This window comes from Photinus pyralis, unplaced genomic scaffold (assembly GCF_008802855.1).
Source record: "Photinus pyralis isolate 1611_PpyrPB1 unplaced genomic scaffold, Ppyr1.3 Ppyr1.4_LG3b, whole genome shotgun sequence".
Lineage (NCBI taxonomy): Eukaryota > Metazoa > Arthropoda > Insecta > Coleoptera > Lampyridae > Photinus > Photinus pyralis.
The window spans coordinates 2,855,220-2,878,367 of NW_022170510.1; the positions used below are offsets into that span (position 1 = coordinate 2,855,220).

The window sequence follows — 23,148 nt, forward strand, 5'->3', positions numbered from 1 at the left end:
CCTTTGTTTTGAAGAAACTTAAAATTGTTGTAGGAGACTGCAACTTAACCCATCACCCCTTATTCTCAGAATGACTTAAAAGAGTTTTGTGAAGATTTGTGCGCCTACTCTCAGCGTTTATGCGCCTTTCCTTAAAAAAATTTGTTTTGTTTGATTGGCTATGTTGAACCTTTACAGTTTGAGATTCAAAACCTCACACTGAAATCCTACAAATGCCAAACAACTTGTCAAAAACAGTACTACCCTATTAACAATGATTATTATACCACCCACCCTCTTCAGAATCAAACCTCTTAGATGATAATAGTGTTAGGACCTAGATTAGGACCCTATATTTTACGATGTGTCTTAGTACTTTACGTTACAATTTTAGATGTCATCGTCGACGTTTTAACACAGTTGCTAGTTTAAGTTGCATCTTTTTACATCTTTCCCCGGTCAATGGCTATGCTTGACCACCTCCAGAACGCTTTCTTTACATGTTAAATATCCATTTCGTTCATTTATTACTTCCTAGAACTATAATGGATCGGATCATCCATTGTGTTGTTTATACAAGTGGGCCATTCAAGTTTCGTTAATGTGATATGTTACGAACATTTATAGCATCGAAACTGCGTCAAATAAAGATCGTCCGTTTACGAGGTGATCCATATTAATATTTAGGAAAGGTTTTTCAACGCTCGTTTAGAAATACTAATTTAGATAAAACTCTCGCCAGGAAAAATTGCCGGTCACAGAACACCTGATCCCGGTCTACAATCGATATTTTTCTAAAGATGCGAGGAATTTCCGAGATAGTATCGTGTCGATGATTGTAGATCGACACAAGGTGTGCTGTGACCGGCATCGTTTCCTGGCGCTACATCATGTTAAAATTTACATAGCATCTTTATACCGATTTTAATTTATTAAAGACGGTTCGTAATAGACCGAAAATTCATGTCAGTCGACGAAAAATAAATGAGTTGAAATTCCTTCATCACATCCGACTTTACACATATAACATAACATAAGATGGCATATAAAACTTTTGGGCCACCTGTTATAGGCTTTATATGCCGATGTCGCGGGCGGTTTTGGCCATCGGATTTAGTTGTAGAGGTGATGCAAATAATGAAGGCATTCACCTAAATAAGTGTCCGGAAACTCAGAATCCTAGGGCTAACCTAAGGTATTTCACACTTTTGGCTAGTTTAACCTATCTTTGCTAATTGTAACGTAGGTGTGTGTGTCTGGCACCTTTGAGCCAATATTTAACGTATTCGTTCTATGCCTTTTCGTAAAATCGAGAATCGATTAATAAATAATCAAATAAATAAATTAATAGATAAGATGTTCTATAAAAAAACCTATTATAGCAAATTATATGAATTTTCTCGTTTTCGGGCTGCATACTCGATTATACAATTTGTTGACTAAAAATTCAAAGAAAAAGATGCACATGTTGATCTCACTTGCTGAAAGCTATAATCTTAATAGGACCGATTTGTATTTAAGAATACATATAAAAATTTCGCTATTGAGGTGGATTTCAGCCGCGCCGGTTTCAACATGCGATGTAAGTACACCTATCTAGTGAAAAGGATAATGAAAAAGCGTTTTACGATAATTGAAGCACTTGGTTGCATGCGACACGCAAATGTGCGCTACTACACTTACCCATGATAAGCATTAGAAGTGGAAGGGTTGACAGGCAGATCAAAACGATTGTAACCACAACTGAAAAATTATGTGTATATTAGTGATGCACCCTATACATAAGATAACTGAACCAAGAACATTTCATTAAATGAACCTCATTCCTATTTCATTATTTAGCAATCACATGCTACCTCAAACAAGTTGTAAATCAGCATATGCATGATGAAAGCGCATTTTTGGTAATGCAGATCAGTGTTTCATTAGCAAAGTTTAAAATTACACTGGTAACTCTATCCAACGGTAAAATTATAGCGTCTCCGAAAACCATATCGAAATTATTTTCTTAAATTATCGATCTCACAAGTAATCTAACTCAAAATAGACTAGGAGTCTCTTAGCTATAGTAATTGCAGAGATCTCAGCCGGACAGCCAGCCAGCCATATTGAATATAATAGCGTATTATGTTCCAAAAATGCGCTAAAAATGCCACCTTTCAGTTTCTATAACGTGTTGGTTCGTGAAACGTTCATACCACGCTTCTGGAAGACGACGGGATGTAGATCTTCAAAAAATCGTGTTTTCTACCTGTATGTAATTTACTAGTTTCAGGGGTGGTTCATAACCAAAATTTTTAGATAAACGGGGAGCTGGAAACCATAGCGGAGAACTGTGGGTAATAAACACTGATTCTGCACTTTTGGTTGAACACTTTGGACGTCCGGAACCCAATGCTCTCCTCCTTTGATGGGTTGCCCTTGAATAGATTACTAATGAGTATGAGACTATTTAATTGATACATTATTTACGTATTAATTAAGGGAGCGAGATGTTGTACTCTTTTGGTCCCCTGGATCACTCAAGCTTTTTACATAATTAGTATATAGCAAGTTCCCCGAAGCACAACTCAGTCAGCATTTCTCCTACATCGCGATCACCGTCCGGCTACTCTTGAGAAAATCCAAATACTAGAAGCACTTCGTGAACCAATAGAGTTTACAAGTGGTTTTCCTCTATTTCGATTGAATCCGATTTTGCCTGTTGCCAAGTTGGAAAATATTCAAGATGGCGTCCAATATGGCGATTTTCAGAGCACCCTGGCGTATTCTCTGTCTAAAATGCCATATTTTTACTGTTAAAAGGCCTGGACTCTCGTTTTTTGGTGTGACGGAACATGATGTAACGGTCAAAAATAAGTCCGGAAGTGAAAAACTGCGATCTCTGATATTTGGGGTAAAATGGTGCAAAAATTCCGATTTTCCTACCCTTTTTCAGAATGATGTGAATTTTAATATTCTGGTATGCGGACATGGGTTTTTGGGGTCAATGCACGCAATAATGAAAAACAAGATACGAAGAATAACCGCATTCGGAAACCAGACTTTACTCTGGTTTATATTCAGTAGCACTGGTCCTTCAACTCGTAGAAATCGATTGACGAAGGTTTGACATCGCTGTTCCGTTTTGTTCTCGAGTTAGACGAGGAACAGGCGGACAAAACCATCACATAAGGGTAATTTTTTTTCACTTATAATTGCACAAGAGCAGAGCTGGGTACTGCTCGGTATCGGTACTCGATACTCGAGCGTTTACTTAAAGTGCTCGGCGCTCGAGCGCTGTTTTCTGCTCGCGAGCGGTTTTTCTGCTCACAAGCGTTTATTTTTCGCTCGTAAGCTCTTTTTCCGCTTGCGAGTGCTTTTTTTCGCTTGTGAGCGTTTTTAACCGCACTCAAGCGCTGAAGGGTTAAGCAAAACAACTCTATGCTCGCGAGCACTTTTGAGAAAATAAGAGCGCTCGCCGCTCGAGCGATTTTTTTACAACGCTCGACCCAGCTCTGCACAAGAGGTTTGTATTTTACCGAGTAAATTTGGGTTTTTAAGGTAATGAAAATATGTGTTGCCTAGCAATTAGACGAGAAAAACTGTCAACTAATAAAAATGCGACACCCTTCATACAGGGTACAACGAAAAAATGAGCATTACATTTGTACCCAAGGAGAACCAAGTTGATTAAACTCATTTTCAAATGTTACATTTCCTTATACGTCAATCAGTTGTCAGTCCCCTTAAAAAATGTCAATGCCACAAGGAGCCGTAGAGAGCGTATTCAATTATCCAACACTTCTTTGGTCTATTCAGATAAAGTGATTACTGCTTAAGAAATTAAAATTTCAGTCACTCACAATCACACTCTCCAATCGTGTTAAAAAATTTCATTTTCGCTTTGGGGTCAATGAGCTTCGACTATTCGACACAGTTTGATTTTCCATTCTTGGTTAGCGAAGGTATTTTCCGCAGCATTTGATATTTGTATCATTTTCAATTAAACAGTAATCCGCTTTGCTATGGAAATCGAAACCTTAGTGAGGCCATGGCCTAATAATAGTACATTAGGCCATGAGTGAGGTCTTGTTAGAGAAATGAATAAGCTTTCAAATGACATATCATACGGCTGCCATTGATATTCTTGCAAGGGTCACGACGAGATCGATCGAAACTAACAATTGAACATGAGGTTAAATTTTCGATACAAATGTGTCGTTTTCAAGCAATCTTTTTGTTAACTTTCTATGAAAACTGATTCATTGGTATAGTTAAATGAAAAAAAGTTCAATCGGAGACCGTGTTTGAGGAGCTTTTATGCGTGATTTGTGTTTTGTTCGAGGTTTTGTTTGTGATATAAAGACAAAAAGGGAAATGTCAACGCTTATGGAACAATAAGCAATTTTTTAAAATAGCTATCGTGTGCACTGTGCATCTTCTGATGGGGTTCACATGTATCATGAGTCATAACCTCATTTATAATACACAAAAGGTGGCTAAATTTTGACAAGCGCGGTAAACCCTCAACTACTATTGGTATAGCCACTTTTTTCATATTTCCTGGAATTCCCACATTTCGAAAGTGCAGTAGAATACGATCATGAGGACGAACATTAAAACGGGTTGAAAGTCGCCATTGTCAATGAAAGTTGTAAATAAACATTTGTATCTCTCTCCCTCAAATCGGAGCGTTGTCAAACAATAAGGTTTAAATAGGTACCTTAATTTGTATTCGTCTTCTTAGAGAAAGTGATAATCGTAATCTAGATCTCCTGCTTCCTCCAAATGTGTAGTGACAAACCCCGCCAAATCAGCAAACAGATTTCAAGAAGGCACCCAAGTGGTCAAAAACAAGGTAATTTTATGGCGAAATTCTATAATTCTGTTCAATACGTGTGTTCGCGCCTAGGTTCGCGCCCTGCTTGCACTTAGCATTTACCAGATCTTCATTCCAAATGAACATACATGGCGCACCATTTCTGTTATTTTTCCGTTACCATACGCGAGGCCCATAATTTCGTAGTACCAGCGCCCCAAAAAAGTTTTATGGCAAAAAACTCCGCATTTTCCCTCGAATAAAAGCCCTAAATACTGCTTCGCATTCCGACAGTATTGGGCCGAAGATTAACAGTAATTTTAAAGACCATACTGGTCCGTATTATCTACAAATCTTTGGCAACTCTCAATGTGTTTAACTCTGGGCCTTGATCTAGTGGTGAACGCTTTTGTCACCAAATGATGTGAACGAGATCTTTTCCGTTCTTGAGTAGTGGGAAGTCTGATAAAACCATCCTCTCCTTCGATTTGCACGGAATTACTCGAAACGTGATGAATAAGATGATTTTACTCCCGCTGTATGTTTACCAAGCGATAAGAAATAATCAAATCAAAAAATAAGTTGGTGATATGCAGTGTGTCTCAAATCGGGTGGGATTGCATGGGTAACTTTCTTATTATTAAAGATAGAGAATTTGTTAAATGGACAATGTTTTGCAGTTTTAGATGCTTATTGAAAATTTCCTTGTGGAAATGCAAAATGTCGAATAGGTTCGACGTAAATTCAAAAAAACTAAAATAGGTCATTTCCTTGAATGTCTTATATCATCTAAAGAATAAGAGATATAAAAAAAAGTTTTATATAAAAGTTACTGTCTTTGATACGCTTCATTTAGAATCGATGTCTAAAAAAATTCAAGATGGCTACTTTTGAGGAACATTTACCAACTTTCTAAAGTTAAATAGGCGCCATATTGGATTTTTAAATTATTTGATAGATTTTTTAATTCTCTTTTCAATGAGCTATCACAGCATAAGATTGAAAATAAGATACCAGTTATATCAACGGTTTTTATATTTTAATCAAGTAGGCTGTGGTGAATTTAAAAAAATCAAAACAAAATCTATTCGAGGCAACAAAAGACTGAAAATAATTACTTCAGATGTTTAAAATATCAGGGGCGCACTCATGGAAGGGGGCTTTGGGCGTTACAACTCCCTCCAAAATTTTATATAAGTAGGCCTAGAAAAGTGTTGACTTTTATGACGTCACTTATTGACTATCCTATTATCCATACTTAGATACCTACAAAATGGTGGTATAACTACAAACTATCCCCTCGAAAAAATGTCATGCGATTATCCAGTTAAACACATTTAAAGACACTTCGCTTTACTTTACACAATGTGTTACCATTGATGCATTGTCCCAGGTCACATTTTGTAGGTGGTTTATCCGAAAATAACTGCAGTTTTACCAGTCCGAGTATATCTCGGAGTATATGGACAGATGAGTCTTATTTTTCTAACTGCGGAGTGTTCTGACATAATGGGAAGTCATGTAATTGGACCGGTAATCTTCGATAGACTTTTAACTGCTCACCATTATTTACAAATTCTCCAATAAACTTCCTTCAAGGATTTTCTAGACAACGTATGTTTTGCAGAAAGGGTTGGTTTATGGTACCTACCAACAATCAAGGTGGCTGCCAAGGTCACAATTCACGAATTGTGTACATTGTACATTAAAGAATAAAGAATATGAACGTAACTATAATAATAATAATAACGTACACAACTGCGCGAAACCTTTCTAAAGGCGTGTTATATCATCAATGGCAACACGTTGCTTAAAATAAACTGTCTGGAAGTGTGTTTCACTAATGACGGCCAGTATTTTAAGCATCTGAAGTAATTATTTTCTGTCTTTTGTTGCCTCGAATAGATTTTGTTTTGTTTTTTTGTTAATTAACCACAGCCTACTTGATTAAAATATAAAAACCGTTGATATAACTGGTATCTTATTTACAATCTTATGCTATGATAGCTCGTTGAAAAGAAAATTAAAAAATGTATCAAATAATTTAAAAATCCAATATGGCGCCTATTTAACTTTAGAAAGTTGGTAAATGTTCCTCAAAATTTCGATAATATAAGACATTCAAGGAAATGACCAATTTTAGTTTTTTTGTATTTACGTCGAACCTATTCGACATTTTGCATTTCCACAAGGAAATTTTCAATAAGCATCTAAAACTGCAAAACATTGTCCATTTAACCAATTCTCTATCTTTAATAATAAGAAAGTTACCCATGCAATCCCACCCGATCTGGGACACACTGTATACTTGTCATTTTCCTGTGTCCGTCTATCCGATTTTATCCCGTCAAAAACTTGTTTTTATATTTTTTTTATGAAAATGTCTTTTTTCTCCAACCACCTGAATAAGACGCTATTTTGTGACAGTGATCGCTACGTAAAATTATAATCGCTTCTATACATACAAATCAAATATTTTTGCATATTCAATGCAAATAATGCTGTTACACGAGCCGTACTTCGCAGTTAAGAGAACCACAGAAGTGTGGTCACATCGACTGTACCGAGCGGTGGCCCCACAACATGGTTCCAGTTGTTGTACTGTGTGTTGCGGTAATATGAACCGCACTTGTAGTTAAGTCCGATAAATGTATCCATGTCAAACGTACCTATCGTCCATTGCTACGTCCTTTCGCTGCGATAGTAGAGATAGAAATGAAATTGTTGAGTACAACCGTAAGCTTACGGCTGGTATATAATTTGTCTTTTCCGAACCCAAGTGTGCCACGATAAAACAAAAGATGTTCAATTCTCACAATTAACAGTACAGTGTCGGCAGTGTATGATTGTTTTTTAACCATCGTCTCGAAAATGTTCCAAACACAAGCAGAATTGGTTGATATGGTGTTTCTTCTTGGAGACTGTACTTGGACACTGTACTGTTAATTGTGAGAATTGAACATCTTTTGTTTCATCATGGTCACCTTTGAATATAATATATTCAAAGTTCATGGCACACTTGGGTTCTGAAAAGAACGTTTTTTTTACAAATTGGCGTTTCGACTTGGTTTTTCTCTCAAATTTTATTATGGAGTGTGTGGCTTTGTTTATATCAGAGGACAATTTAGTTTTGGTTACCCAGAGGTACAATTTGTTTAGGGGGGTGCCATTTAAAGTACTTAAAAAAAATTATGTGACAGTGGAAGGGGTCTTAACCTGTGCCTCAATTCAAAAATTAGCCGCCTGCGCGATTTAGCTTCTCTCAAAAAAAATTTCGAAAAACTGTCAAATTTTGACGAAAAAAGGTTATACCAGCGACATCGTTAAAGTTAGTTAGGGGTATATCACTTTTCAAGTACTCTTCAAATGAGTAATAAAATATGGGGTGTTCCATTTAAAAAAATGCAAGTTTGATACGTCACTAGAATACAGTATGCCCCTGGTGATCAAAAATATTTTAGAAACATGCAGGCGGTAATGGTGTACAATTTTGCTCTAAGACTTTTTTCGGTATCTTTAATGGTAAATGAGTTATGGTCCGAGGGATCTTAGGGACTACATTGTACAGGGTGATACAACATTGAGTGCAAAGATTTCAAGGGTGTATTTACCTGCCAAAAATAAGACATTTTTTTCATGTAATCGTAGTCCTAACTTGCTTCGTTTTTAAGATACAGAGTATAAATTTGTTTTTAAAATCAATTATTCAAAAACCTTCACTTGGTGGGAATAAAATAAATAAAAACCGACTTTTTTAAAAACTTTTACACCCTGTATTTAGAAAACGAATCAAGTTAAGGCATACGATTATATAAAAAAATTCTTATTTTTGGCTGGTAAATACGCCCTTAAAATCTTTGCACTCAATTTTGAATCACTCTGTATATAGTAACAGATTTATTAACAGTTATATCTTTCTTACAACCATTTTTGCTGTAAATAAAAGAGGGCTAGTCAAGTTATTTGCGTTGTACTTGATTGGTAGTACTTGCCTGTGAGAGGTCCCTTAGAAAAGTTGCCGCCTGATCTTTCTAACATCTACGAGGGTGGTAGCGCCAATTATTCTGTTTACGTATTTTTTCTGCTTCGGCTATTATCCAGTTGTGCGTTTCCAGTTTGCAACGTTTTTTGAAATTGGGTTAGACACACTTTTTGTTAGGAGGAGCCCTGCGAGGAGCTGATTGATTTTTGATTGATTTCGTACAAGGAGCAAACAAAACTACTTAGACCACTACGTTGCATGCTGCTGTCGGAAAAGTAGCAAGTGGAAAGTGTACAATGAATCAATGACTTGTACGAGAAAAAAGAAATATGCAACTCGAATGCAGAAATTACCTACATCACAACTGTTAATTTACACAGTTTAAATGTATAATGATTAACGACTTATCGTAATTAATAGAAGTACCTTTACGTTATTATTATTTGATATGGCTGCCTATTATAGGTACACTGTATCCAAGATAAGGTTGTCTATCATAGGGATCTTGGAAAGCATAGAATATACGATGATAGTCAAATTAGAGAAAAGTTCAAAACAATGACATAGGTCTCAAGTCGATCCGATTATAAAAGAAAAGTTGAAATTCTCCGAACTCAAAAAACCTGAGTATTGGCGCAAAAAAGTCGGCACAAAACTACAGTAGAGAGAATGATGGTGTTCCAGTAATAAGTTGGACCCGCAAAGGAAAAAGCGCACATAATTTGGGAATTGGCGCACAAATTAGCACAAAATGCAGAGCACAATACTTTCGCAATGGAACAAATTGGGGTTCCGCTTAAGAGTGTTAACTTAATCCACTTGTTGTTTGTTTGGTGGTTAATGAATAAAATAATACAAATAAAGAAAATTGATAAGCTTTTTGTCTAGGACATGCGATGACTATTATTGTGTTAGTTAAATGACCTAAATATTGGGGTGAAAGCTCTGACAAATTGACGTAGTGGGTTTCTATTGATGGTTTGTCAACGTCGAAAATAGACAACCGAATAACAATGGGGACAAAGGGGTAGTTGTATTAAAGATTTCTTTGTGGCTTGCTTTAGATTGCGTTATTTCAACATTCCGGTGGGTCTCCACCTACAGTATCAACCAGATTGAGACTCCCTAAAAGAAAGATTTCTCTAGAATTAACTCATCAGTGAGAGAAAATTAAATTACTGCCAACGAAAGTAAACCAAGGGTCTTGTGTTTTTTCGGAGCAAACTTGTACATTGGTACCCGTTATTTTCAAGACTAAGGACTGCGTACCTGAAAAACAATAGCGTCCTCTCTTATATCCTTAAGAACATGAGCAGCAATTTTCAAAGCGATCGGACGTTTCTAAACAAAGTGCACATGGACAGACATACGAATAGACAAACAGACAGAAATACAAATTTACATATAAACGATCTCGAGGATCGTTAATAAAATGAGGTTCTTTTTAATGAATTATAGTATTAGCAAAAATAAATACAGAAATTAACCTACCTGTTCTATTTACAATTGTCAACGCTTTACAGACAAAATCACATGTGCTCGTAGCCTCCAAATTCGCGTCCTTTAGTTGATAGGCAACGGAGCCGTATGTTGTTAATGATAGGCCAATACCGATCCCTTGTTCAGCAGCTCCATACTTTTGTTCTGAACATAATCGTCGTTGTTCATCCCCGGACACCTGCGGCAGTCCCACCTGTCAGTCACGGTTCAAATCACATCGCTGCCGCTTTCTAACTAATTCTAACTAATGCACGATTTGCAAAATTGTTTTAACATAGGATTTAATTAAATTGCCAAAAACATTAATTTAATAACTGCCACTTTAGACAGTTTTATTACTTAATTTATCGAAAAGCAAGTCGGTCGGAAAATGAATTACCTCTAAAATGCACGTCTATGATGGACAGACGCATATGTTACTCGGACATTGTGCCTATTTATATTATAATGATGCGAAGAGCTATAAGTTTTTTCATAATGCAGAAAAATATGTACCTATATCACAAGGTTTTGTAGTAAATTAATTATTACAACTGCCGGAATTTATATGAATGGATCACGAGTAGACGGTGTTTTTATCTACAACCCTCGAGATACTAACTATATTACTCTTAAAAATTATATCTATCAATATTTTTTCGTACCTTCGTTTTTTCTTGTTAACCACCTAAAGGGTTTCTGCAATTTGTCAAATAAAGCTCAAAGTTTATACGTTGTGGATTACCACCTCTGTTAACATTGCAAAATACGACATAAGAATTCAATTCGCGAGGATATAGGACAGGGTAATATATTTTAGTTAAATTGCGTATAAATTGGAGGTCACACTCATTTAACGTAAGAAAAAAGCGAATGAAATTTATAGCTCCGCTTAATATCCTTGTTAGGCGCTTTCGCATACTTAGAACGTCACACCTACAGTTGGCGCAAAAAGCATGTAACGGCGCTGAACTTTGAGGCCAACAAGAAAATGTCCGTTCAACGGATATGAATGAGTTAGGTAACAAATGAACCCTCGTTTAATTCAAACAAAATTTTGGGATAGATAGTTGGATAATAATTGCGAACGCGAATGATAAACTGTGCGGATTTTTAGCGTATTTTCCTCAAAGTGAACTGCACTTTGTCACACGTACTCCTTCTACACCACTGAACCGATTTGGCCGATATAGGGCTCATTTGAAAGGACTTGGCCCAAGGATTCCGTGCATTCCGATATTTTTGGTTTTGTGCATGCCCAATGGCAACTTTCTTATTTATGAAAGTAGGTAAACGAAATATTATATGTAAGCACCTTGAATGAAACTAAAACTAATACCGGTTTCAAAATTACTGTTAACGCATGCTGTATGCTTTACTTATGAAGGTATTCAATGAAATTTCTAACGTAGACAATGTGTAATGCTATTTACGAAAGCATTTATAAAAAGGTCCATATGTAGACACTTTGAATAAAATTAAAACTAACGCCCATTTCAAAATATGTTGTATTTGTATACACTCCACTATTTATCATTAAACTGCATAGACTTTGACGATAGCCGGCTCATTTGAAAGAGAATGGGGCCTACCCATATTTCTTCCCGGTCCTAGCATTATTAGATATTATTAGGAGGAAAATAACAAATAATAATAAATCGGGGGATTATCACGATGATATGAACCATACCAACTTTATGCAGTGGTTATGAGAAGCAGCTTATACCAAATTTATCAGCAAACTCAATTGTGGTTATGGATAACGCACCCTACCACAGTGTTCAAATAAATAAGCCAGAAGCCACCAACAATGAATAATCGTAAGGAAGTGATGCGTTCTTGGTTAGAAGCAAATAACATTCCTACGACAAATGAATTTATTGACAATGTGCAATTTGATATGTGTTAATTTCTTAGACCGTATAGTACATGAACTGCTAGTAGCCCTATGCTTTCAATAACAAAATGGGGTGGTCACGGATAGAGAGCACTGTAAAGTCGTGGGTTGTGAAAATCTCAGGGTAAACTAAAGTCGTAATGAACCGCAAAATCGGATCGCGGAAAGAGTAGCTTTTATGGTAAGCGCCGTAGTCACGAGAAGCTTTAAATACTCTTCATTATCTTCTAATAGGTCCACAAATACGGAATAGGTTTGATATTGCTCCCCTGCTGATGCTCCTTTTTGAGATAATTTGGTTATTGGTAATTTTGAAGTTTGTCTACTTTGTGGCTACCCGTTGATCGAACTGTGCATATACCCATCTGAAATTTTGTCCCGCACCAAAATAAAATTTCAACTTATTTTATTCTTTCATTGCTTATTTTTATACTCACTGAGTGCATAAACAGATCTTTAAACTCGATCGCACGACAAATATACGATTTCCTTTATACCAGAATCTCAAATCTCGATTCTGATGTTGTAAGCCCCTTACCAGCTTTGTATTGTAGTCTACTGTATTAAAAGTTCTTAACGATTGTAATGTTTCTTATTTATTCAAGATACAGTGTTAACAAAATCATTCACCACACATTGAATTTCTTTTCAATTTTTGTTGCAATGAGAAACCATATTATTCTCAAGCCGAACCTGCTTTAAGGGTCATTTAATTTGAAGCTGGTTCTGTTGTCGATTACTGCGCACACTCACCAACGGCCTGCGCAAGGTTCAATTGGAGTCAATTTTTCGCTACAAGACTGTCTCTCTATTTACTTATATACAACTCTGTGGCTACATGCTCCGGACACCCATCTTGGCGGCCAATCTTTGATTCCGGACTTTCGGTCAACTGTGGACGTGGAAAAACAGGCATTTTAGATCAGCACACGTTTAATTAGTCTAAATAAGTTTGGTTTTTCTCTTAATTGTTATATGAATTGTTTCTGAAACCATTCTTATTTTAAAACTTATTAAAAATCTATCGTAGTCTATTTCTCAGTTATCCTCTTTAAGAAGAATAAAAATCCAAATATAAAACTATTTTTTTACAGCTGCTTTACTATGAATATAAACCAGCTATGGTTTCTTAAACATATTAATATCTAGTGATTTCATGTCTATTTTGTTTATTCCTGACTAATCAATTTTCCTTCTTAAGGTCCTATGAAGCAGCGAGAGTAATATTTTAAGGCTTAACCATTTAAGATTTGCCACATTTTTAAAATATTTCAAGATCTACACTGAGTTTATATTTAGCAAATGAGTAACAAGTTCGCCCTATCATTAACATACGCATGCAATCAACAGTTGAAGTCACCTATACGATTAAATCAGTGTGAAGAGCGACTCATGAGTTACTGCAAAAGATTAATTGAAAAGAAAAACAGTGAAAATCTACGTATAACAACGGCGGCGCTCTGTGAAAAATTTAGAGTTAATTGCCCAACTTTTTGTTTAAAAAGCTCTCGAGCCAATAGGTTCTCGAGCTTTTAACTATTATTATTTGGGCAAACAAATGACCTCTGCGAATTAAAATTCCAGGTCGAACCCATTACTAACGTTTACTGCAGCAGTTGAAGGGAGGTTCTATCTTACCGTGTTTGGTTGAAGACTTGGTGCTTACAAAGGTAAGGTTTAGTGGTAAGGTTAAGCTTAGTGACAAGGAATTCTTGTAAAGTTTAAGCACAAGGGGTGGGGGTCGACAACCAGATGATCCTCCATGACATGCAAACAAAATGGAACTACCTTTTGCAGGAAATAGTTCATTTTCAGTTTCTATTTCCCGGACTATAGGTAAATAGCCAATAGCAAAGTTAGTAATACTGTCGACTTCAGTTAGAGCTTTGAATATTTTATATTCAAAGGTTAGAGCACGTCGTATACAGATCAATCATTTAGCAATTAGAAATATAATCATAATTGGCACCTTTCAGAAAGGAAATCACTCTTTCATTGACAGGATACGTACCTACATATTTGGAAAAGCGAAATAAAGAGAACAAATCAATGAAACACACTGCCGACGTCTTTTGCGGGATATAACACATTATCAACAGCACGTAGCATGAATTTTAATTCTACTTCCTACCCTATAGCTATAAATAAGTTATTAAACAAATAAAAATTCAACTTCATACAAGTAAGCCATTCTGTATTAAACTTCCACGTATTCGCCTTTTTTCCATCTGCACTGGGAAACAGTGCAACTGCCAGGCAAATAATTGTATGTAAAAACCAGAGAATAATAAAACGTGTGGTGGAAAAGTTTAGGCTTACAAGATTTTATTCGAAGTTGAAAAGGTCATCACGCCGACCTTATTTTTTTAAGGGAGAAAACGAGAGTGAAAATTACTTCGCAATTTTGTATAAAACAAACATGCGTAGGTATGTGTATGTGTATGTGTACTTTACTATCTGCAGAAACGATTTGGCAATTTGAATTAAAGTCCATTCTTCAAATACATGCTTAAAACAATAGGATTATGAATATAGTTTCCCAAGAGCTTTAACCTACTTTTTCATGAAAAACGAAACATAAAGTTTAATATTTCATGGCACTTAAATCGTAATCCTGGAGAAAGAATTTCAGCTCTCATTCACAATTATGGTTCAGAGTCGCACAATACTTATGCATTTTTAATCAACGCGCATTCAGTTTCATTCCAGTTCCTACCGTTATGATTGGCATGACTTTTAATTTGCAGTTTTTCGAAGTTTTGAGACAATTTAAAATGCAACATCACATCGTCGCTTATTAATGCTCCATGCAAATTATAGTCTTTTCCATGAACACTATTCTTGGTCATTTAACGAAACAAATAACAGAACAACAAAATGAGCATTTTTTATCAGTTTTTCGCCGCTTTCTACGGAGGGGATGTCTGATCCATACAGGTTGACTTCTTTTATGAATAGTATGGGGATTTCAGAAAGTATAAGAGATATGAATTAGGTTAAATGGGAAAATATTTGCAGTTTTATGTGCCTTTGTCAGCCTTAGCTTTACGAAACAAAGTGTAAATACAAAAGTTACCTAATAATAATTTAATTTTCAATAATATGGCCTAGTTTAATTTAAGGTTATATTTATAATCTGTCAATTATGAAATAAACTTACGTTTTTAAATAAAGTAAGAGCTACGCACGTCATCATTTCTGTTTTTAGGGAATATTGTAATGTCAAAGTATTATAGCAAAATAAAAAAATCATTTTAAACAATACTTAATAAAAGTTGGAATTACATACGTGTTTATGTTAGACGGATCAATGTATTTCGCAAAATATAGGTTCTCGAGGTAAAGTTGCGCATTATTTAAAAAATAAAACCAAAAACCTTTAGTGAAAAGGTTTCTTTTTGTTTTCATTCTCATTGCGATAATCTACGCCAAAAGCTGTATCATACCCATAGGGTTTACCAACAAAAAGTAAGATACTTATTTCTAACCTTATTCGTTATTTTGAGCGAGAAAGAGATGACGGTGGGCCACTTTTACCTGTCGCAGTAGTGATAGGGGAGTAGTTACTGTAGGAATATAAGCGAATTCGTGTACGTAACAAGTTGCATTTCACAGAGAGTTGCGGACACATTAACTGCGAACAGTGACCTCTAGGTACATATTTCACAAATTTCTAATTCGGGCAAATCTCTCGAGAATCTTAAAAAAGCAAAGCAATGTAGGAAACCCGTTAGCAATGTTGACGGTTTCACACAAGCAGCGAATCAGAACTCCATCTACGACATGATTCAAAACACTAAGTTAAAACACACGTTAATTGTAAATAGGTGTTTATGTCAACTGTGCTATTATATTAAATTAATACGTATGTAGAACAGTAAACAGTAAACAGTTTACGTTTTTATTTTAGAACATCTTACGCTTCAGTCCCTTATGCAAGTTATAAAAGAGAAAGACGTATTCAATAACTGCAAAAGTTCTTTAAGAGAAGTTGTTGCGGATTTTGGTTTCCGCTATTAAAAAGATAATCCAAGAAATTAGGTGCGTATGAAAAAATATGCGATCCGAGACTGGACGCCAATATATCGTGTTGAATGAAACGTAGGTATCTGAAAATGGAACAATATGTAGGTAAGTCATGGCAAGACCACAGTGCAAAAAGCGTAAGAAAAATTAAACCCGAGGAACGCTATTAACATACTGGTATTGATGAGAACAACATCATCTCATAACTATTTAAGATATGTGGTTTTTTCCATGCCGGAAACAAATGGTTGTATTACTGACGCATCTTTAATTTTTGCGTCAAAAACAAATGATCCAGATTACCATGGGGAAAAGAACAAGGAAATATATCCTTTAAAGACTCGATCTAATTATTTGGGTACCTCTGTGGCTTTTTGTAAAAGAAAATTCCTATTGTGGCCTACAGCACGAACTGGGCTAAAAGGTAAAAAGGAGGCCATCCGGAGGACTGGTAGACTCAATTATACACATTTCCTAGGAATTGTAAGAATACCTTAATTATACAGATTTTCGGACACAGTTCGAAACACTATACAGGCCAATCTACGTCTGAACCTTTCTCAATACACAATTAAAAACTCGGGTGGATTTTATTATAGTCAGGCGAGTGTCACTTTCAATTACAAACAAGAATTCACTATATGATGCCCAACAAAATACACCAAAAGCACTTTAGTTTTATTTAAAGATTATTATGAAGTCAACCTGTTTCGCCGTTTCCTTGACAAAACTGGTGATAATTGGAAATTATGCCAATGTGATTAGGAGCAAAAGCTATTGCTTGTTGCACTAATGGGGGCCCCTATCTATCCCACGAGACGACTTTATAGTGCAGAGATCTCGTCACTAACACAGACGTATGTACGGTAAAACGTCAGTAATGGAGCATTTTCTTGTTTCTTGTTTTTAATTCGCATAAAAACAGTAGCAAATCCTCTGAAATAGAAACATATGATCACACATGCGCCTGAACGGTTGCAAGCTGGTTGGTAACCTAGACTTTTTTTTGAGGGGATAGAGTGATGTAAAATGTATTACATTGATTGACTTTGCTTTGTACATTATATGCTTCGTATAAAAAGTTGTCATGAAAATTATTTAGGTGGTACGATAATAACACGATAGTTAAGAAAAGTTTGATTTTATTGTAAAATAAACTAAACAACTTATTACTTTCGCGCTAGACTTTGGGACACGTAACGATCAAGAGGGCATTCTGTTGATTTTCGTTTACTACGTAAACAATTCACGTTTCTAGTTATATTGGATACAACGGCGCTCTTATGCCATACTACAAAATTACGTGTAAAACTACGCGTATAGAATCGGGAAAAAGTTATTCAAGAATGAAATAATAAATTATCAAGCAAGTACATCTTACTACCCAAATAAAATGAAATCCTCTTCCACGTAGTAGAAGAATGTTATGTTTCTAAAGAAAATAGGATCGTAAACTCTTGTTAGGTATAGATTATTAAGGATCCTCAGATCCTTTATAGTTTTGTATTGTCGTCCGTCCGTCCGTGTGCGCTCTAACTCTTTTTAAAAGTGGCCGATTGAGTTGAAATTTGGTGTACGGGTTCTTTGGACATTAAGGACGGACGCTATTGATTTTCAGGAAGCTGGTTCAATAGGAACAAAAGTTATAGGACTTCGAGTGAATCGGGAACAGGAAAAACTACGGGCTCAATATAATAGAAATCAACATATTTCATTCCCCAGGTCATGTATCGGGTTGGGACTTCCGCTAGATTATTCCCTATGACTCTTAGATGTGTAATACTTTAATATAACTCTTCTCTGTGGTATAGGTCGAAAGTTTTAGAGCAAAATGTAGCAAAAATTACACTTTATACATGAATTTAGAGTTTTAAAAGGTTTCAAACGCATTATCTTGATGCAGCAAGAGTACATCACGTGCACATTTGATAACCGCATGTGTGTGATTCAAAAATGTTAAATTATTGCCATATGGGTTTTGATCAAAATAATCAAAATCGTTATTTATGCACCAAGATCGTCGAGAAAAAGACTAGGGGCATTATCTCAATGCTCAAGACATAAATTTGATGCATTTCTGGCGACCACATGGATTTTGATCAAAACATGTCAAAATCGTTATTTATGCACCAAGATCGTTGGGAAAAAGACTAAGAGCATCATCTCAATGACCAAAACATGAATTTGATCTATTTTTGGCGACCACATGAATTTTGATCAAAACATGTCAAAATCGTTATTTATGCACCAAGAACGTTGGGAAAAAGACCAAGAGCATTATCTCAATGATCAAAACATGAATTTGATCTATTTTTGGCGACCACATGGATTTTGATCAAAACAAGATTAAGAGCATTATCTCAATGGCCAAGACATGAATTTGATGTATTTTGTAACATTAAAATAAATTATCGTTAAAAGTTATTGTAATACTGAGGATCCATCTATATTTCGTTGTATCGGTTTATTTATAATGCAATACAATAAATATTTTGGAACTCTGTGTAAACAGGCCGTAATTGGCGTAATTATGCAGGGGAGTGTTGCTTTACTTGTAATCCTTTTACTGTCAGATTGTTAACGGGGCTTTCACATTACGAAGGAGGAACGACCTAAATGTTGCTGCAACGTATAAAGTAAGCGGGGCTATACTGTACGCAAGATTTATGAGCAGCAATAAAGACAACTTCTTTGTCATTTTTCTCATTTTCCGCAGTAAAAGAATATTTCATCATAGTTCTTGCTATAGTCATAAAATTTTGAATGTCATCTGAAACATCCGAGCTAACATTATTAGGTAACTGTTCGAAACGGATGGCATTATTGCTCCAACGATTTAAAGGGAATCACTTATTAGTTTTGGGTGTTCTAAACGTATTTTAAAGAGAAACGTTTGTTCGCCTATTCCTCTGTCCGTTTGTCTGTGGGGGACCCATTATCTTGAATTTCATTTTGACATCATTTTGAGTTGGTCTTGTCGAGTGAGAAACCGTCATTTTCAACTGGAATTCACGATGAATTTATTTCAGTCATTTAGTAAATAACGAAATATTGAATTGCGTGATTGTCCTAGGCATTTTGTAAAATCCATCTTTTTATAAAATGCCTAGGCAGTTTATAAAACGGGGACAAACTCCTAAACAATGTTGTTTGTCATTGTCTATGGGCAAACTGTAGCACAGTGTACTTTCTAGGACTAAGCGATTTAGTTCCCTTCCTTTCCCCTTCGTTCATCAATAAATGGTATCCCTTTATCTATCTAGAAGGGGAAAAGGAACTGCCCCACCGTCAAATTGTTAGCGTTTTACGAAATGATTAGGCAGTTAATAAAGTGTTTTCAATAAATTAAATAATTATATTAGTTACCAGTATAAAAGATCCAAGCTTTTGTAGAAGTTTTCTTTCATTTTCCTTTTTCACGCTGTCGCGCAAACGAGGCACAAATACACAAATAAACAAATTGTCCATAACCCCAAACGCGTAGGAAAAGTAAGTGCGCACGCGTTCAGATTCGTTCCCGAAGAATTCAATGCCCGAAGTATTTAGATTTTAGATGACTAAAATGAATTCAGTTACTTACTAAATGCCTGAAAATCAGCCGGCAGATTTTAAAATAAAAGCACTAACGCATTTATTTTACTATCGCGTTTTATAAAATGCCTAGGTTTGGTTTTATAAAACGCCTATACATTTTATAAAATAACGATTTTTACAAAATGCCTACGACATATACATCTTTCTTTTATTACTTTTACTTAATGGTTTGTTTATTAACGTTATTATTATCTCGTTGTTCGTAACACCCTCTATATTATTAACAAGCTCATAATTTTGTGGTGTATGTCGGTTAGCACGATATTTCGAAAACGAATGGACCAATTATGATGAAATTTTGCAGGGAGTTTCTTTATCAAATTTGTAGATCTGAGTTGGTGAAAAATACATACTACGTCATCTCAAGCTCTATAGCAAGGAGCTCATTTGCTCTATTTGCTTACACATTTATTTACATATTTTATTCGAATTACGGACTCATCCAAAAGGATCAGAGATCAGACACATTATACCTATTAAAAGATAAATTTGTGTCATTGCATAACAAGGATACTCCTCTAAAGAACAATTCATGGAAAATTGGCAACACTTTGGATTTAATTTATGGCGGGTATAAAATCGTCTTCATGGTTATGTGAATGTAGAGATAAAACTCGGAATTTTACAGTCGTGTAATGACGTCATTTTCGTGGGAAAAAACGTATGTCCTATTAAATTTATTTGTTGCTAAGTAACTGACTACTGGTGTCTAATTACCTGTATGACTTTTACTATACAGTGGTGTACATAATATTTTAGCATTTTTTGATAATAATTAAGTCAATTTCCACAAGAAATCTATAGGTCTTAATAAAAGAAGAAGTCCTAATTAACTGACTGACTGACTGAGATATCAACGCACAGCCTAAACGACTGAAGATATCGAAAATAAATTTTAACATGTTAAAAAATGCGAATAGTTCATAATTTTTGCGAGCGAAACCGCGATGGATAAAATGTTAGTATTTCAAAAAAGGTCATTTGCTCACTAATTATTTTAATAACTTGCTCAACTAACATATAAGTAATATTAACATATTTTTGTTTTTAAATAAATAAAGATTAACAAAACGAAAATCACAGAATATTATTTAGGAATCAATACTCCCGAAAAGACCCAAAAAATAATTAGCAGAGGAGTACATAAAAATTCAAAGAACCACTATCGAAACCACATCTACACAAGAAAAAATTGCACTACCTTGATGAATAGTTGGAAAATCAAAATCGTAAAACAAAAATATACCAATGCCAATTTATTGCGATTGTAATGGTCACAGTATTAGAAGAAAATTAGTCGCCCTCGTCCGTATCGTCAGAGTCAAAATCAAAGTATTCGTCGTCAGTAAGGTCGTCATCTGCGTCTGTAGTGATAACAAGAGGTGGGATGTCAGAAGCATCACAAACTTGTACTGCTCCCCAAGCCTCTTGTATTACTTTGTCCGTATGGTTTACGTATTTCTCCCAATTATCCCTAGAAATCTCCCCGATAACCCTTTCCCATGTTGCCAAAACCTCTTGTGGTGATCCCTTAAAATTTGCAATGTACTGATCGTATTTTCGTTTACACTGAGACCACACCATTTCAATCGCATTAAATTGGCAGTGGTATGGCGGTAACCGTAAAATTTTATGTCCTAAAGGCTTAACATATTCATCAAGGTAGTACTTTTTCTCTTTGGGGCAGTTTGCGCTGACAATGCTCCATATTTGATCCTTCATTGCCTTTTCTGGATAGCCGATATTTTTTTCCCCTAACCATTCTATCATTCTTTGTTTTGTCCATGATTTGGTGGGAATTTTCTCTAAAAGGCCAGAATGGTAGCTTGCGTTGTCCATAATAATTAAAGATTTTTCAGGAAGATTTGGCACCAGTTGAGTCTTGAACCAATTTTCAAAATTACCCCTGTTCATATTATCATGATAGTCCCCTGTTTTTTTTCCACTTTTAAAAATCAAACTTGCCCCACCAATAAAGCCATCGTTCGTCCCAGCGTGGACAATAATGTATCGATGACCTAAAGAATATCTCTTTTAATAATATTGAAAAGGTATTATAATATCTTATTTTACCTTCATTGGGTTTAATTGATTCCGTGTGCTTAGTATCATCTTGCCAGCTGTTTCGAAATGATCCCTTACTAAATATCCAGGTTTCATCCATAAAAACCGGAGTATAACCCTCATGTCCCAAATTTTTGTTTTCAATGTACTCCCTTAAGAATTTTATTCGTTTGTGGACAATATCCGGTAAATCCATAAGATATTTTCTGTTATTGGACTTCTTCCATTTAAAACCCATACTTTTGATCCACTTTCTCAATGAATCAATGGAAAATTGAAAATATTCGTTTTGCTCCAGAAATTTTTGTCTAATAGTTGCCAGTGTAACATATTCCTTTTGGGAGTACAATATAATAGATTGTATCCCGAATTTTATTCTTCAAATATTCTGTGATTTTCGTCTTGTTAATCTTTTGATTGGTAGAGACATTAGATGCGTAATCTTTGTCGGATTTTACACCATTTTTTCTCAAATTTGAAATGGTTGTTGGGCTGACTTTCGTTGCTTGTGCAGTTCGCTGTAAAACATTGTTGATGTCTAGTGGTATGCCATTCCGAACTTGTTCCTGTTCAATTTGAAAGAAAGCCAACACATTTATAATTATTAACCGTGTTTGTTCGTTAAATCGATGAGGGTTTTTTGGCGGCATGTTTTGACGCTTTGGCGTTTTCAAAACTTCAAAACTGACAATCACTTGACAAGCATTTCAGGTAAAATTTAGCCACGACAACAACATTTCGGCAAAATTTTTTGTCATTGTCATTTTACATTAGTTAAAAGACAAAAATGACGTCATTACAAGACTGTAAAATTCCGAGAATGCAGCACGGTATTATACTAGCACAATACTAGTTTCAAGCCCAACTCCCAATAAGTGGAAATACTTTGTCAAAAGTATACGTGACGTGTAATGTATTATAATTAAGGGATTACATAAAATTTGTTAGATAATATATTAAGTATCTTTGTCTAAATTGCCGTAGAACACATTTACTTCGTTGTGACCTACAACAACAACCTAAAGAGAATAATGGGATTAAGCCGTATATCTTGAAAGTTTTATGAGCCGCGGTAATTCAGATACTTCGTTGTACTCCGAGGCCTTTCAAATCACATGGAACCACGCCAGTGAAATTTATTACAGGAGTTCCCGCAACATTAAATATGAACACAATTTAAACACTGGTAATTTTTTGTGACCACCAGTGATTTCATTATTTACATGTTGTCCATATTCCCCATAGAGTTTACTCGCCACAGATTAACTTACGACACTTAAAGGAACTCGCCAAGTTTCAATAGTGCCTCTCAATGGATCGAACAGT

General features: G+C 35.4%; 2 protein-coding genes across 2 annotated transcripts in view; both read right to left on the minus strand.

Moving 5' to 3' along the window:
* Window positions 1-1,588: 1,588 nt before the first annotated feature.
* The window catches only part of LOC116167283, a 38,238-nt gene continuing 16,678 nt past the window's right edge, over window positions 1,589-23,148 (minus strand). Inside the window, exons 3-4 of the mRNA XM_031482609.1 lie at window positions 10,254-10,440; window positions 1,589-1,722 (exon numbers count right to left, since the gene is read on the minus strand). Of these exons, the coding sequence (XP_031338469.1) occupies window positions 1,604-1,722; window positions 10,254-10,440 (306 nt within the window). The 3' untranslated portion in view covers window positions 1,589-1,603. The remainder of the gene's footprint in view (window positions 1,723-10,253; window positions 10,441-23,148) is intronic.
* On the minus strand, window positions 20,882-22,162 carry LOC116167284. The gene is made up of 2 exons (XM_031482610.1): window positions 21,832-22,162; window positions 20,882-21,776 (listed from the first exon to the last, which is right to left on the minus strand). Exons 1-2 carry the CDS (start codon window positions 22,058-22,060, stop codon window positions 21,052-21,054), a joined length of 954 nt encoding a protein of 317 aa, XP_031338470.1. The 5' UTR covers window positions 22,061-22,162; the 3' UTR covers window positions 20,882-21,051.

Bases quoted from the DNA above. Each gene is read 5' to 3' on its own strand.
- LOC116167284 (XM_031482610.1), bottom strand. From the start codon at position 22,060: ATGGGTTTTAAATGGAAGAAGTCCAATAACAGAAAATATCTTATGGAT. The intron at 21,777-21,831 runs GTAAAATAAGAT...GATATTCTTTAG, and splicing joins ATCAATTAAACCCAATGAAG to GTCATCGATACATTATTGTC.